Genomic DNA, 17,920 nt, shown 5'->3' with positions numbered 1-17,920 from the left:
CGTGAGAAATTCTAATTTAAAAGATTTTTGAAAACTTATTTTTAATTTGAAGAAAGAAAGTAGCGTGCGTCTAATTCATAGATAGGAATTTGTTGTAAAGGAAAGGCAAAAAAAGTTCAAGGGGGCAAAAATTTACAGTAGTAGATGTATTTAAAAGTAGATTTTGCCATTACATGAGAGAATAATGCTTTGTTTTTTTTTGTTGTTTTTTTTCTAAATTGGGCCATTTTTCATCTTCTTTTCCCTTTCGTGCCTAAGATACATTGGACAGATGAAGTAGAGTTCGTCTGTTTCAGAGACCCCGGCAAACAATGGGCCAGTGTGTTTAGAGTTAGGTATCCATCAGAGCTGGGTAGACTCAAAGATATTCTACTGACTCTAACTTGGATTCGAACACGAGACTTATAGGAAAGCAGTCTAACTCTCAACCGCTAGGCCACGCCGTACCATAAATTATGCTATGATTTCTACTTATCAAAATAAATTGTATATTATGGACTGTGAGGCAGTTGATGTGTGTGTGAGTGTGTGGTTGTGTGTGTGATTTAGTGTGTGGGTATATATGTGTATTAATGTGTTTTTTTTCTTAGAAAGGAAGAGATGTGTTAATGTGATGGTATGTTTACACCGAGTTTGCATGTATGTATGTATGTATAACGTGACCCGAACTATATTTAGATTTATTCAAAGTTCAAGTAGTTATGGGGTATCGATTATGTGATGGATAATTTGATTCGGACAAGTTTAGAAATGTGTATATCAGCTTCTTAATGGGACGGCGTGGTCGAACGTTAGAGAGCATAACTGGATGTCCCTGAGTCAACTCAGCTCTATTGGGTACCTGGCCCACGCTATGTCTAGATAACAAAAACAGGTGAATTTCAAGTGTAATTAGCAAAAGCTTTTTGTTTTATATCTTTTTTTAATACAATAGCAAAATATAGCAACACGCTCAGAGCATGTTTAGCATAAACAATTTGAGGTGGTCCATTTGCATGTTGTAGTTATTATGACATTAGTTTAGGCGGAAATGCCTTGTTGTGGGTGGTCTTTTACATTTACTGCAGGGTGAATTTTTTTTTGGTTAAATCTAAGGAAATAGCAAAACAGAAAGAATTTTTTTTTTCTTAAATCTGTAGATACGAGTTCTATGACGTGGGTCCTCCCATTAAATGACAGCGTCTGTCTGTTTGTTTGTCTGTTTGTTTGTTTGTTTTTGCATGCGTTAATAAGGTCAGTGTTTGTGTATTGAGAGAATAAATCTCTGGGTACCCCCCGGGCTTGGGGGGGGGGGGACGAAGAAGACCAGGAGTTCTTAACCCCACGGGGTGTAACTCGATACTTTTTTGTGTTTGAAGTAACGATAACTCAAGTCAGGGGAGGTAAGCAATTGAGAAAATAAAGGGAGATAAATTGTTGTGGGATGGATGATGACGATGGGCGGGTTAGCACCGCGAGACCCGGATTGTAATTGAGGGTATGGATAACCAGTTTTTGATCATTGGCATAAGTGAAGGAGGTCATTGTTGGCTACAAGTAGGTCGGGTTAGTGCGGTGTGTGGTGCGTGGTGTGTGGGAAGTTTAGGGGGAGGGGAGTCGTTAGTTTAGTCCAATTACGATCAGATTCAGAACATGAAGCTATTGTTTCTGATGTCTCATTTTTTATGAGTAACTTAATTAAAAAAGCACATTTTTTTATATGACGCTATTCATGGAAGGGAGGGGATTTGATGAGGAGGGGGGGGGGGGGGGGTAGAAGGGCGAGAGAGAAGCAAAGTCATTTATTTCTGTGTACTGAAATGTTAAAATAAATACTTATCATTTATGTAAGCGTGTACAACAATGTGCAGTGTGTGTAAAGTAAGTCACACATAAAAACAGTCACTTAGTCACACACGCATACATACACCGATACACATACGCATATATATATATATATATATATATATATATATATATATATATATATATATATATATATATATATATATATATATTTATTTATTTATTTATACATATGTATACATATATTTATACATATATATATTTATACACACACACACACACATATATATATATATATATATATATATATATATATGTAACTAGGGGAAGTTACCAAGAGACATAACGTGTTACAGTCTGACGTCACAGTGCAGGTGTTGGCTGATGCCAAGGCGTAGTATCTCGGGAAGCGATACGAAAGACGGTCTGTCAACTTTGATGTGACAGGATGCAGGTGGCTTATTAAAATCGGACTGTACGACAGAAGCGGCGTAATTAACAGTCTGATGTAACGATTAGAATCGATTACAATTACGATTATGATAGGACCGAATATGAGTACGATTATGAAGGGGATATAAGGAAGGCGACGGCTGAGCTCGAGGTCTCTCTCAGTCAGTCGGTCGGTCAGTCAGTCAGGCAGTCAGTCTCTCTCTCAGTGAGTCTGTGTGGCAGTATCCAGTTGGTTATATTGTGTTAAGAAGGACGTTAGACATGTGTATTCAGTTAGATGAAGCCTAGTGAGGACTGTTGGGGGTCCGTTGATTCAGACTATTATTGTGAAACATCTCTCTTGATTCATTATATTATTGTGAAGCATTCTTTGATTCATGTAATAAAAGGATCAATAATGAACCTGCATCTTCGAGTATCTATGCTGTGGTCAATGTTGTGTGGAATGAGTGGTTAGACTCGGGAAGGTCACATTTGGCGTTGTCGGCAGGGTAGCCAGAGACTCGTTACATTTGGCGTTGTCGGCAGGATAGACTCGGGGACTCGTTACGTTTGGCGCTGCGATCAGGATGAATTCAACGAGACTTGCCGCGTTAGGCACCCATAGTCAACCTAGTTCATAACTGTGTTTAGTGTGTGTGTGAATTCGGACATTCAGGAACAGTGAAAATTGAGGAACGAGGAAAATTTTTTTCATACACACACGGTAAGAAAGAACTCTTTTTTTTTTTTACTAAAGGAATAAAATGTCTACTCTGGACGAGAAGCAGACCCATATTGTGGTCCTGCCCAGAGAGTCCCACATTAACAAATTTTACGGGGACGGTGATCCAACTTTAACCAACAGGTTCAGTGAGGAGGTCAAAGCGGCCTGGGCCTCGAGAAACATGTCACCAGAGGAAAGATTAAGACTGCTGATGGGCAGTATAGGAGAGACGGTTAGGGCAGAGGTCAAATGCCACGATAAAACCGTCCAATCAGATCCAGATAAGGTGCTGGATCTAATTATGGAGACCTTTGGGGAGAGACGGTCGGGATCGCAACTGCTATCGGGGTTCGTAGGCTTAAAGCAGAGAATGGCGGAGAGTGTGATGGAGTATTCACACCGAATAAACAGGGCCTTTGATTCGGTAAAGGGCAAAACACCTGACATTGATGTACGCCTACTGAGGGACCAGTTCATCGAGGGGCTAGCAACCCCGATCTTAAGGAGAGAGTTGAAAGAGGAGGTCCACAAAGACCCGCAGTTGACCTTCCTTCAGGTCAGGAACTCAGCGATCCGCAGGTCCGAGGATGAGGACCAATCGAACTGTTCGGTGGACAAAGTCTCTGTGCCGGAACAGAAACAATCCCCACCCACGGGGACCGGCACGGTGGAAACCATGATGGCTCAACTGTTGGCCCACCTGGATAAGGTTAACCAAAGATTGGAGAGGTTAGAAAGCAGGTCAACAGCTGAGAATCAGGAAAAGAACGGGACAAAACAGAGACAGGTTGGACGGCCGCGACCCGCCGGTCCATCACTCCGGTGGACGGCTGACGGTCGACCAATTTGCTTGTCCTGTTCACAACCCGGACATATGGCACGGTACTGCCAGGGAAACGGTCGTCCTCTGTAAGGCAGGGCCAGGCTACAGAGGGGCGAGGTTATGGCCCAAGAAGCAAAATGATGGGAGTCTGTCCCGAAATGGTGATTACGATTGGGGACATCGCGGTGAAGGCAATTGTGGATACAGGCTCCCAGGTGACGACAATTACGGAAAATTTTTACACCAAATGGATGAAAGGAAAAGACCATAGGTTGAGGTCTGACACATGCATGCGCCTGACGGCAGCTAATGGACTAACCATTCCATACTGTGGTTATTTTCTGGCGGATGTCGTGGTGGCGGGACATAGGTTGAAGCAGGTTGGGGTGTTCGTTACGAAACACAACCTAGAGACAAATGTGTCAAATATACCTTGCCTGTTGGGCATGAATATTCTTGGCCAGTTGCCAGAATTTCTTACAAATATTGTCGGATCGACCACACCAGGTCGGGGATCCAAGTTGGCCAGGTTTGCCAAGACCAGAGGAAGGATATCAGTCCCGGCAAACACGGTCAAGGCAATCACATTACAAATTGGGGATAGAAGCGTGAATGGTGATGTGATGATAGAACCATGTGGCGCCGCACTGAGGGCAGGCGTCGTGTTACTGCGGACATACACATCAGCGGAAAATGGACTAGTTCAAGGATTAGTGGCAAATGTTTTGGATGAGGAAATTTTTATACCGCCTAATACTCTGGTAGGAGTACCACAGAACGTCGAGGTACAAAGGTCGGCACAGTGCATCGAACTGAGCAATACCAGCAGTAATGAAGTAACAATTAGGTCGGTCAATGTGACGGCCGAGGTGAAGAAAGAGGATGGCCGATCATATACATTCCCGGAAACTGAGGACCCAAAACTAAATGAATTGCTGAATAAGTACAGGGATATATTTGCCTCGTACGAGGGTGATTTGGGTTACACGGAAGTAATAAAACACCAGATACCCTTACTACAAGACAAGCCGGTGGCGCAACCTTATCGAAGATGACCACCAAGTCACTACTCTGCGGTGAAGGCACACCTGAACGATCTACTAAAAAAGGGAATTATTACAACCAGCACGAGCCCGTATGCGGCACCGATAGTAGTGGTAAAAAAGAAGTCAGGGGAGATAAGACTGTGTTGTGATTACCGGAAATTGAACAATATCACAAGAAGGGATGCATTCCCCTTGCCTCGTATTGATGAATGTCTTGATGCGTTGGGGTGAGCAAGATTTTTTTCTACCTTGGATTTGGCTAGTGGCTACCACCAAGTGGCCATGCACCCCAACGATCAACATAAAACTGCATTTATTTCTCCACTGGGACTGTACGAGTGGACCCGTATGCCGTTTGGTCTAACTAATGCACCTGCTACATTCCAGCGAGTAATGCAGAGTGCTATGAGTGACTTTCTATTTCAAATAATGTTGGTGTACTTGGATGATATACTAGTTTACTCAAAAACTTGGGAGGACCATCTAGAAAGATTAGAACAAGTGTTTCTCCGTCTTAGGGAGATAGGAGTAAAGCTGAACCCAGACAAATGCTGCTTCGGTCTGAAATCGGTACATTTTTTGGGTTACGTGATTTCGTCGGATGGCATCGCCACTGACCCAGATAAAATTGCAGCTGTTAAAGAATGGAAACAGCCAACAACTACAGTAGAGGTCAGATCATTCTTGGGCTTTGCTTCCTATTATAGAAAATTTGTGCCTGGTTTTGCAAAAATTGCCGCACCATTGCATGACTTGGTAAACAAAATGACAAAGAAACACAGTAAGGAGAAAAAGAAAGGTAAAACACAACTGATAGGTGAATTATGGACTGATGAATGCATGAACTCGTTTAAGCTATTGAAAAAGGCTTTGACAGAGGCGCCGATATTAGGATACGCAGACTTTGACAAACCATTTCGGCTAGAAATTGACGCCAGCTCTAAAGGTCTGGGAGCTGTGCTATCACAACAACAAAAGCAAGGCTTCAGGGTTATTGCTTATGCCAGTCGAGCTCTGAAGGAATCAGAGAAGAACATGACAAATTACAGCGCCATGAAACTAGAACTTTTGACATTAAAATGGGCTGTGACGGAAAAATTCAGGGACTATTTATTAGGTGCTAAATGTGTGGTATACACTGACAATAACCCCTTGAGTCACCTAAAGACAGCAAAGTTGGGATTCATCGAACAGCGATGGGCAGCAGAATTGGCACTCTTTGACCTAGAGATAAAATATCGCCCGGGGCGGTCCAATGGCAATGCGGACGCCTTATCAAGGAATCCTTACGAGAGACCGGGCGATGAGGAAGAAACGCTGACAGGAATATGTGAGGTCAGAGCGTCAACAGATATCCCTCACGGGGTGCAAGTGAGGCAGAACGGACAGACCGGGGTGGAGCACATTTCCACAGAGCCCGGACATATGGACATTGGTGATTTTAGTTGCCTTAATCACAAAGAGATAAGAAATGCCAAGAGAACGGATAGTGGCTTACAGCCGCTGTTGAAACACGTCCAGGAACAAAAATTCCCAGGAAGAAGGGAAAGAGAACAATTTGGTCGAGAAACAAAGAAAATACTGAGTCAGTGGGACCGTCTCAGTATACAGGATGGTGTTCTCATGCGGAGAATTCATGACCAAATTGATGGGACAATACACCAGGTGGTGGTGCCTGGACAATTACGAGAAGAAGTGCTAAGGTTGGCACATGACAGGGCAGGACACCAGGGTCAGGACAGGACGCACAAAATATTACGACGGAGGTGCTACTGGCCCAATATGGAAATGGAGGTCAAACGCCATTGTGAGGCTTGTGTGAGGTGTCAGCATGCGAAAATGCCAGTTGTCAAAATGAGACAGCCATCGGGACACCTATTAGCGACAAAACCACTAGAGATTGTGGCTATGGACTTTACGTCGTTGGAGCAATCATCGGATGGGACGGAACATGTGTTGGTAATGACTGATGTTTTCACCAAATGGACTGTGGCGGTGCCCACACGAGATCAGACTGCCAAAACAGTGGCAAAGGTCTTAATAGAACATTGGTTCATCAAATATGGCATACCAAGACAATTACACTCTGACCAAGGAAGGGCCTTTGAGTCAGAAGTAATTAACCAACTGTGCAGCCACTACGGGATCAACAAATCTAGAATAACCACATTTAATCCGAAAGGAAACGGACAGTGCGAGCGGTTCAACCGCAGCATGCATGATTTGCTGCGTACCCTAGAACCTGAACAGAAAAAACGTTGGCCTGATTTTCTCCCAGAGTTGGTATATCTATACAACTGCACCCCCCATGCCACAACCGGCTTTTCGCCACACATGTTGCTGTTCGGACGGGAGGCTCGACTCCCCCTTGACTTGTTCCTAGGAAAAAAGGAGAGTATGACTGGCTCATACACTGCACTGGAATATGTGAATGAACATATGAGACGAATTAGAGAAATGTACAGGGTAGTACAGGAAAGACTAGAACATGAAGCACGGCGAAGGGGACCGCCGGTACAGACAAAGGACCCGCCACTCAAACTGAACGACAGGGTATTACTGCGTAGCCACCCGTTAGGCAGAAACAAAATCCACGATCTCTGGGGACAGGAGATATGGCAAGTCGTGGAGATGCCTAGAGTAGCAGGTGGCCCCTTTAAGATAAGACCCATCGATCACGCCAAACCGGATCGGTGGGCGAATATTGCTCAATTAAAGAAATATTGTCATAGTCAAGGAGAGCAGTTACACACAAGGAAACCCAAGACAATTAGGGAACCGGAAACTATAACGGAAATGCTCATACCCATCCCGGAACCATGTCACCATCAACAGAACAACAGAGACACACAAAGGGAGGATACCGGCAACAAGGAGGATCCCGGTCCCTCCAAAAGCAGAGAGACAGTAGACCATCAGATAAGTGGTCCGCGGAGAAGTTTGAGAAACAGAAAGAATACGAAATTTTTTGTCAGCAACCATCAATTCTTTCATGGTCGCGCTGGTATGAAAACAGACTGTTCAAAAAGTCATAAAAGTGAACTGGTGAAGGCACCAAACGAAAAAAGGTGGATGTGAATTCTAGAACTGTTTTGTGTCTGAGGAAGATGATGTAGACACATTGGATATGTGAAATAGGGATAACTGTCAATCTTATACGAATGTGACGACATTGACAGTGAACAATGGATTTTTTTTTACGGTGGTGCGATGGACTTTGAAGGACTGCACCTGCCAATCGTTGTTTGTGGTTGATAACACACAAAAAAGGCAGGGGTGGATGTAACTAGGGAAGTTACCAAGAGACATAACGTGTTACAGTCTGACGTCACAGTGCAGGTGTTGGCTGATGCCAAGGCGTAGTATCTCGGGAAGCGATACGAAAGACGGTCTGTCAACTTTGATGTGACAGGATGCAGGTGGCTTATTAAAATCGGACTGTACGACAGAAGCGGCGTAATTAACAGTCTGATGTAACGATTAGAATCGATTACAATTACGATTATGATAGGACCGAATATGAGTACGATTATGAAGGGGATATAAGGAAGGCGACGGCTGAGCTCGAGGTCTCTCTCAGTCAGTCGGTCGGTCAGTCAGTCAGGCAGTCAGTCTCTCTCTCAGTGAGTCTGTGTGGCAGTATCCAGTTGGTTATATTGTGTTAAGAAGGACGTTAGACATGTGTATTCAGTTAGATGAAGCCTAGTGAGGACTGTTGGGGGTCCGTTGATTCAGACTATTATTGTGAAACATCTCTCTTGATTCATTATATTATTGTGAAGCATTCTTTGATTCATGTAATAAAAGGATCAATAATGAACCTGCATCTTCGAGTATCTATGCTGTGGTCAATGTTGTGTGGAATGAGTGGTTAGACTCGGGAAGGTCACATTTGGCGTTGTCGGCAGGGTAGCCAGAGACTCGTTACATTTGGCGTTGTCGGCAGGATAGACTCGGGGACTCGTTACATATATATATATATATATATATATATATATATATATATGGCATATGGATATATGCATATGGATATGTAATATATGTATAAAAATAAATAAATATATATATATATATATATATATATATATATATATATATATATATATATATATATATATATATATATATATATATATATATATATATATATATATATATATATATATATATATTAGAGACACGCTTTTTCTGTAAAGGTGTGCGGGTACATCTTGTGTTGAAGGGTACACTTTACCGTACGTACGTTACTTGCTCCAGAGAGGTTGTTACAATTAGACCAGGAAGTGTTTCAAACACCAATCTAATTAGCAAAGTAATTAAAATATTCTTGTACTGTCAAATCGTATTTTTGTAGCGTGAATAAAATAACTCTATAACCAAAAACACGTTCCACCCCATGAAGAATCATTTCCAGATGCCACATGCAAAATGCGGGGAAGATGTGGGTAATACGAAAAATGTTTCTTTACAAATTAGTTGAACACTTTTGGCTTATTGATCTAGTTAGTACATAAAAAGTTTCGCGTTTTAGCGAGATAAATAGAAATAGCAACACATTACAAAACAGAGGGGGAGGTATGTATGTTAAACATATACCTTAAAAAAACAAATACAAGAATACAAACATAGACACGCACAGACATATATATATATATATATATATATATATATATATATATATATATATATATATGTGTGTGTGTGTGTGTGTGTGTATGTGTTGTTTTTTTTAGTGTATGATTTATACGTTTATACAGTTGAATTAAAGTAACGTAAATACTGCACATTAAGCTATTTACAACTATTCTTCTCTATGTCGAACCTATCTGAACAAGTATGAGTTTGCTTATATGTGTGTATGTGTGTAAGTCCTAGCATGAGTGTGTGTGTATGTGTGTGAGTGCGTTAAATATGTGTGTGCGGCAGGCCACGGATGTGAGTAATGTTTTCTTCAAGTGAAGCTGTTTACCTTTAGACGTCCTCATTAGTGCATGCACAGCTGATTAGGAAAGCGCAATTTGTTATTTTTTTTTCTCCCCGACTTACCCACCGGATGTGGATTAAATCAGGGCTGGTGGAGCTGACGGGTAACACGTGACTCACGTGCCATTCACGTCTGATACAACATGGATTGTTACGTCATATGGGGGGTTCTTGGGGGGTAGAGGGACACATTTTCTACACTGTATTATGGAGGTACGTGGGTGGGATCGGTAAGTCGAACACATTGTAAATTTTGGCTTATGGGCGACAAAGGTGTGGGCGTTTGTTGGGGGGGGAGAAAGGGAGTAGGGGGACACATTTTATACAATGTATTATGAGTTTGTGGGTGGGAATGGTATGTCGAACACAATTTAAATTATAACCTTAAGGAATAAAGGTGTGGGCGTTTGTAGAGTTAAGAGGGAGGGGGGGGGGCGGGAGTATGACAAATTGAATGGAATATTGTATGTAGTTTAGTTGGGGAGGGGTAATGGCAAGTCGAATACCATGTAAATCGTAACGTTATGGGATTGAGGAGGGGGGGGGGGGGGGGTTGGAAAAGTTTATCACAATTTAAATTGTAAATTATGGGATGTCTTGTTAGGGTTAGGGGGAGGGGGGGGGGTTGTGGGAGGAAAGGGTAAGTCTCATACAATATAGATATATTGTTGTTATGTGTCGTCTGTTGTTAGTATGGGCAGTGGGCGTCTGTGCGTATAGGGTGGGAGGGGGGGGGGGTAAGTCTAGTACAACATATATGATTTTGTTATGGGGCGTCTGTTGTTAGTATGGGCAGTGGGCGTCTGTGTGTACAGGGTGGGGGTATGTCTAATACATCAAAGATGATTTTGTTATGGGGCGTCTGTCATTAGGTCGACTGTGGGAGGGGGGGGGGGGAGCGGTGATGCTGCAATCGGGTATTTGATATAAACTGGGTGTGGATTTGTAACTTTGAATTTGTCATTCACTAATTAGACCCCAGGTTAGATTTATTTTGGGGTGGAGTTTGTGTGTGGTAGTGGGGAGGTCGGGGGGTGGGGGGAGGACTGAAATTTTTGTATTTGAGATATGTTAGTAGGGTACTGGGTAGCAGGGTGTGTTGGTTTGAGTCTGTCAATTAGATCTCACGCCCGTGTGAAGTTTTGTTAATTAGACATGCTTCGGTGTTGTTTGCTAATTATCGTTAATTGTTGACATTTATATTAGCCACAGCTTAATCGTCTCATTAGCTAATTAGTTGAAAGAGCGAGTGGTGTTGATTGTAGATGCATGCTATACTATATGCCATTCTGAGGTGTTTAAAAGTAAGTTACTCCTTAGGATCTGATACAGGTCAGATGAAGTAGAGTTTACCTGTTTTCGTTAACTCGGCATATGAATGTATAGTGTGGTTAGCTTTATGCTCATACGCTTTTAATTTACCCTGACGTGATTCGGGTACCCATTAGAGCTGGGTGGACTCATGGACGTCTTACGGGCGCTATTTGTAGGAGTATATACCGAAACTAAAGGCATTTTAAAAAAAAATGTTTAAGTTGCAGTACGGAGGAACCAACATGAAAAAAATCAGGTCATTAACTAATTATTGTTGATAATTTAATTATTGTTTTAATCAATCAAGGCTGAACAGCTTTAAAGCCACGAAAGTCGGTGATTATTTTTTTTTTTGCTCTAGTTTTGGTAGAATCCACCAGTCGTGTGATATTTTCATGTTCTTTTGATTAGCTACAAGTTTGTGAAGACACAGAACAAGTCTCCAACATTATAGGTGAAGTAGAGTTCACTGCTTTAGGTTATGATAGATTTAACTTATCAAAGTGCGAGGGTTAGATTAGAAAAGGTTAGAATAGTCTAGAACTTAAAGAAATGTACGTGTGTGAGTTAACCCCGGTGTGTTTATGTATTGTTATCCCAAGGTCGAACGTGGGTATAAAATGTAAGTGATCGATTGTGAGGGGGGCGGTGTGTTGTTAGGTTGTTGGTGGGATGTTGTGGGATGTTGTGGACTGGTTGTCCTCATCGCTACGCCTCTAACTAGTAATGATAAAATGGTAGGTTATGTAGAGACAGGAATAGAAATATGGGCATACGGATTTGTTTTAAACCCTTTGCGCATACTGTTTTTACAATACGAATGTTTTTAACAATTTATTATTTCTTGATTTCTGTAAGTAATCACAAGTCGATGTCTTATGGCTGTAGCCTCGGATTTAGTCTCGTTAAAGCTGTTCTAAGAATAGAGTTTACCCTTGGCGTTATAGGGCTGGTAAGTATGTCACCAACCAGTTCCATGGCTCATGCAGGTTTTATTGAGCTGTAGAACTGGTTGGTGACCTACTTACCAGCCCTATGGTAACACTGTCTATTGTCAATATTCTATTTTTAGTAAGGACGCCTATTCGAAACTTTCAATATTTATTAATGACACATAGTAGAATGGATATGGTAATTGACTATATGTCATTAGAGTGTTGCTTTTTAATATAATATGCGTGTGTCACTAATTAGCAACAACAGGCATTGAAATATTTATTATGTAGACAGAGCATTAGATTGCATATGGACATGATTACATGTCTCGGCTTAATGTTCTAGATTGGCGTCCAAGCGTTGGTCAGCCGATCAAGAACTTAACCCAGTCATGGGTTTTAGAGCCCCCCCCCCCTCCAGGAGCGAAAGGGGGGGGGGGGGGGTTGTTGGCACAGGGTGGAGTGGTGCTGAAAACGATTAGACTTTTCGTCTAATGAGCTAATTAGATCAAGGTGCGAGTGAGGTTGATTATAGATCCATTTAACAGGGGGCGGTGTGGTCGGATGGTGGAGATTACGACTGCCAACATGAACGTCTAGAGTTCGGATCCTGGGGTCGAGATTTTCGGATGTCTCTGAGTCCAGCCAGCTCTTTTGGGTACCTGAATCACGTTAGAGAAACCAAGGCAGTTGTGTAAGGTGTTCACCACATTATCCCCATGTATTTTAAAGTCATTAAAACATATGAACTCTATTTCATCCGCCCCTATGTTTCTTGGGCAAGAATAAAGGGGTGGTGGGATTAAAAGATCTTTAGTCTGCTGTTAATTCACAATGTCTTTCTATTTTTCTTGATCAAAACCGTTAGCAGGTACCGGCCCGGTGACTTGTCGGGCGGACGTCTTCACTCTATCACTAGACCATTTACTTCCTTCATTTAATGATCCAAAAAAAAAGTTTTATATAGTAAACATTTCCTTACATCCGCCCGCGGGGTACATGAAAAAAAAGTGTTGATCACAAATTTGAGCAGAGGATGTATGCGCTAAAAATCTGGCAGAAGTAAATACGGATGTGCCAGACAGGATGACACGGTCAATCAACAAACAGGCATGGCGGTGCTTTCGGTACCTGGCGCAGTGTGATCGATATGAGGAACTCTGGGATCGATCTCGGTGATGTAAGAGATAAGTTGGGTACAGGTACCGGCGGGGAGGGGGTGGGCGGGTCTTGAAAACATGGTGGTATTAAAGTTCAAAAGGTCATTGGTAAGTTGGTAAAGATGTAGATGGTGTGGGGGGGGGGGGGTGAACCTTCCTTTTGGTACATGATGCGATGCTAGCACTTTTATAAAGGAAATAATAAGAGGGGGTTTTTGTTTAGTTTTTTTTTAATTGGCGGGTGTACCAGAGGTTAATTAAAATCGGATTTTTTTTTTGGTTGGTTGGGTTGGAAGTGAGGCTGGGATTGAGGGGTGGGGGAGATAACGTTTTCATTTCCTGTTGACAATAAGACCTTTAGATTTAGGCAGATACATACTGTACCGGATGTCGTGGGTAGTTTACAGTTTAAGTAGCATACAACTGAGGTAGCATACAGTTGAGGTAGCATACAGTTGAGGTAGCATACAGCCGAGGTAGCATACAGCTGACGTAAAATACAGTTGAGGTAGCATACTGTTGAGGTAGCATACTGTTGAGGTAGCATACAGCTGAGGTAGCATACAGTTGAGGTAGCATACAGGTGAGGTAGCATACAGTAGAGGTAGCATAGTGGTAGCATACAGCTGAGGTAGCATACAGTTGAGGTAGCATACAGTTGAGGTAGCATACAGCTGAGGTAGCATAGTGGTAGCATACAGTTGAGGTAGCATACAGTTGAGGTAGCATAGGGGTAGCATACAGTTGAGGTAGCATACAGCTGAGGTAGCATACAGTTGAGGTAGCATACAGCTGAGGTAGCATACTGTTGAGGGTGCATACAAAAGCTGACGATATGTCAAGTATTAAATCACTATTTATTGGGTGACACTTGTCAGCGCGAAGCGGCATAAAAAAAACAGTTGGTGGTAAAGATTGGTGATGGTAAATTTTATTTGGTGGTAAATTGTGTTTGGAAGTAACATTTTATCTGGTGCCATTTTTTTCTGTGATAAATACTTGTCAGTAGTAAATTGTATTTGCTACGATATTGTATTTAGTAGAAATTTTATTAGATGGTAAAATTGTATGTTTTTGTGAATTTTACTGATAGTAAACTGTGGCCATTTGTTGCACATTTGTTTGTTTTTTAAATCACAAATTCAAGACATTTCAATATAGGTACATTCTTATACCTTAATGTTTTTTAGTGTTAATTCTTTTAAATGAAACAGAGAGTATTATAAATTCCATGTTAAAAATTGTCGAATGTAAATAAAACCCAATTTGAAATGTTATGCAGTAAGAGAGTGTGGTATAAACAGCCATTTTGCTTAGCTTCCTTAAAGCAGAATGTATGACTGTGTTATGTTTTTAAGGTGTAATAAGATGGCTGTTGAGAAATGCGTACGTTATGTACTCACGTGCACACGTTGAAGCTTTATGCACGTGTATCAGAACATACACTTTTGTATAACCTACATATACCTTCCATTTGCTCATCCACGTACACAACCTCACGCAAGAGACCTTTCAATATTGACAGCAACAGACGACCTAGATCTACATTTCGTTAACAATGCAGCTATTGTGCAGACGTGGAACCGTTAGTCACCCTAGTCCCAAGCCTATTCTACACCATACTCCACCATACTCTCCACCATATTCCACCATACTCTCCACCATATTCCACCATACTCTCCACCATATTCCACCATACTCTCCACCATACTCCACCATACTCTCCAACATACTCCACCATACTCCACCATACTCCACCATACTCCACCATACTCTCCACCATACTCCACCATACTCCACCATACTCTCCACCATACTCTCCACCACACTCTCCACCATACTCTCCACCATAAACTCCACCATACTCCACCATACTCTCCACCATACTCCACCATACTCCACCATATTCTCCACCATACTCCACCATACTCCACCATACTCTCCACCATACACTCCACCACACTCTCCACCATACTCTCCACCATAAACTCCACCATACTCCACCATACTCTCCACCATACTCTCCACCACACTCTCCACCATACTCTCCACCATAAACTCCACCATACTCCACCATACTCTCCACCATATTCCACCATACTCTCCACCATATTCCACCATACTCTCCACCATATTCCACCATACTCTCCACCATATTCCACCATACTCTCCACCATACTCCACCATACTCTCCAACATACTCCACCATACTCCACCATACTCTCCACCATACTCTCCACCATACTCTCCACCATACTCCACCATACTCTCCACCATACTCCACCCTACTCCACCATACTCTCCAACATACTCCACCATACTCTCCACCCTACTCCACCATACTCTCCACCATACTCCACCATACTCCACCCTACTCCATCATACTCTCCACCATACTCCACCATACTCTCCACCATACTCCACCATACTCTCCACCATACTCCACCCTACTCCACCATACTCTCCACCATACTCCACCATACTCTCCACCATACTCCACCATACTCTCCACCATACTCCACCATACTCCACCATACTCTCCACCATACTCCACCATACTCCACCATACTCTCCACCATACTCCACCATACTCTCCACCATACTCCACCATACTCCACTATACTCTCCACCATACTCCACCATACTCCACCATACTCTCCACCAAACTCTCCACCATACTCCACCATACTCTCCACCAAACTCTCCACCATACTCTCCACCATACTCCACCATACTCCACCATACTCTCCACCAAACTCTCCACCATACTCCACCATACTCCACCATACTCTCCACCATACTCTCCACCATACTCCACCATACTCCACCATACTCTCCACCATACTCCACCATACTCCACCATACTCTCCACCAAACTCTCCACCATACTCCACCATACTCCACCATACTCTCCACCATACTCTCCACCATACTCCACCATACTCCACCATACTCTCCACCATACTCCACCATACTCCACCATACTCTCCACCACACTCTCCACCATACTCCACCATACTCTCCACCATACTCTCCACCATACTCCACCATACTCCACCAAACTCTCCACCATACTCCACCATACTCCACCATACTCTCCACCATACTCCACCATACTCCACCATACTCTCCACCATACTCCACCATACTCCACCATACTCTCCACCAAACTCTCCACCATACTCCACCATACTCCACCATACTCTCCACCATACTCCACCATACTCCACCATAATCTCCACCAAACTCTCCACCATACTCCACCATACTCCACCATACTCTCCACCAAACTCTCCACCATACTCTCCACCATACTCCACCATACTCCACCATACTCTCCACCATACTCCACCATACTCCACCATACTCTCCACCATACTCTCCACCATACTCCACCATACTCTCCACCATACTCCACCATACTCCACCATACTCTCCACCCTACTCCACCATACTCTTCACCATACTCCACCATACTCCACCCTACTCCACCATACTCTCCACCATACTCTACCATACTCTCCACCATACTCCACCATACTCTCCACCATACTCCACCCTACTCCACCCTACTCTCCACCATACTCCACCATACTCTCCACCATACTCCACCATACTCTCCACCATACTCCACCATACTCTCCACCATACTCCACCATACTCCACCATACTCTCCACCATACTCCACCATTCTCCACCATACTCTCCACCATACTCCACCATACTCTCCACCATACTCTCCACCATACTCCACCATGCTCTCTACCATACTCCACCATACTGCACTATACTCCACCCTTCTCTACACCCAACTCCCCACCCTGGACCCCACCATACTCCCCAGTCTACCATCTTACTCAACACCCTAATCCCCATCTACCTTCCTTTCCCTCAACCCCCCCCCCCTCCCCACATCAAGTCAGTATCCCAGGTAAGTAATCAATAAACCATCACACGGCCGTGATTAGAGAATAATTAATGCGCGGACGTAAAAGTAGACATCGAGAAATCTAAGAAATTGGCAGTAATCGATTATGCGACGGAATGCCATGAGGGTAATCGATGAGCTGACTATAAAGTCTGTGATTTATACGTCTGGTACGATTACGTGATGTGATGAATATATATAATTGTATCGATATTTAGGTGACCTTCATTAGGAAAATGATTCAGGTCGCTATTACGATATAATGTGAGCTCTTGTTGGCTTCCCATTATACTTGACGTCAAGACATCTCTCTCACTTACATCATATAAATTTAAATATATATATATATATATATATATATATATATATATATATATATATATATATAATGGATGGGTTATGTATGTATGTAGAATGAGAGGGTAGAAGAGTGGCCGAGATTAAAAAAAAACAAAGGGACTTAAAAAAGCAAAAAAGAAGTGGGTTGCAGCTATAGAAATGTATTACATTTTGCGTGTTATATATAGTCATTAATATCGTTTGTTACGTTTGTTCATGCCCTCAGTTACGACCAAGTCCAATCATGACGTTTAAAATTTTACTCAAACATTTCGTCGAATAATGACTTCTTGTAGCGAAGGTATGATCCTTCTCTTTAATGACCTGATCCATTAATGACCTGGTCCATTAATGACCTCAGCCATTATTGATCTTACCCTTAAATGACCTCTCACTTTCATGACCTGGTTCAGTAATGACCTTTCCGTTTATAATGCTAACACATTAA

The 17,920-nt window shown here is 42.5% G+C and overlaps 1 protein-coding gene across 1 annotated transcript; it reads right to left on the bottom strand.

Moving 5' to 3' along the window:
- Window positions 1–14,795: 14,795 nt before the first annotated feature.
- LOC131928578 (uncharacterized) lies at window positions 14,796–15,392 on the bottom strand. The gene has a single exon (XM_059284648.1). The coding sequence runs from the start codon at window positions 15,390–15,392 to the stop codon at window positions 14,796–14,798; it is 597 nt and encodes a 198-aa protein (XP_059140631.1).
- Window positions 15,393–17,920: the final 2,528 nt, after the last annotated feature.

Source organism: Physella acuta, unplaced genomic scaffold, assembly GCF_028476545.2.
Source record: "Physella acuta isolate Inbredline_101_S28 unplaced genomic scaffold, ASM2847654v3 ptg001521l, whole genome shotgun sequence".
Classification (NCBI taxonomy): Eukaryota; Metazoa; Mollusca; class Gastropoda; family Physidae; genus Physella; species Physella acuta.
Note: the sequence above shows the minus strand (reverse complement) of the source record. Positions and strands in the feature narration are given on the sequence as shown.

Coding starts and splice junctions, on each gene's coding strand:
- LOC131928578 (XM_059284648.1), bottom strand. CDS start 15,392: ATGGTGGAGTATGGTGGAGAGTATGGTGGAATATGGTGGAGAGTATGG.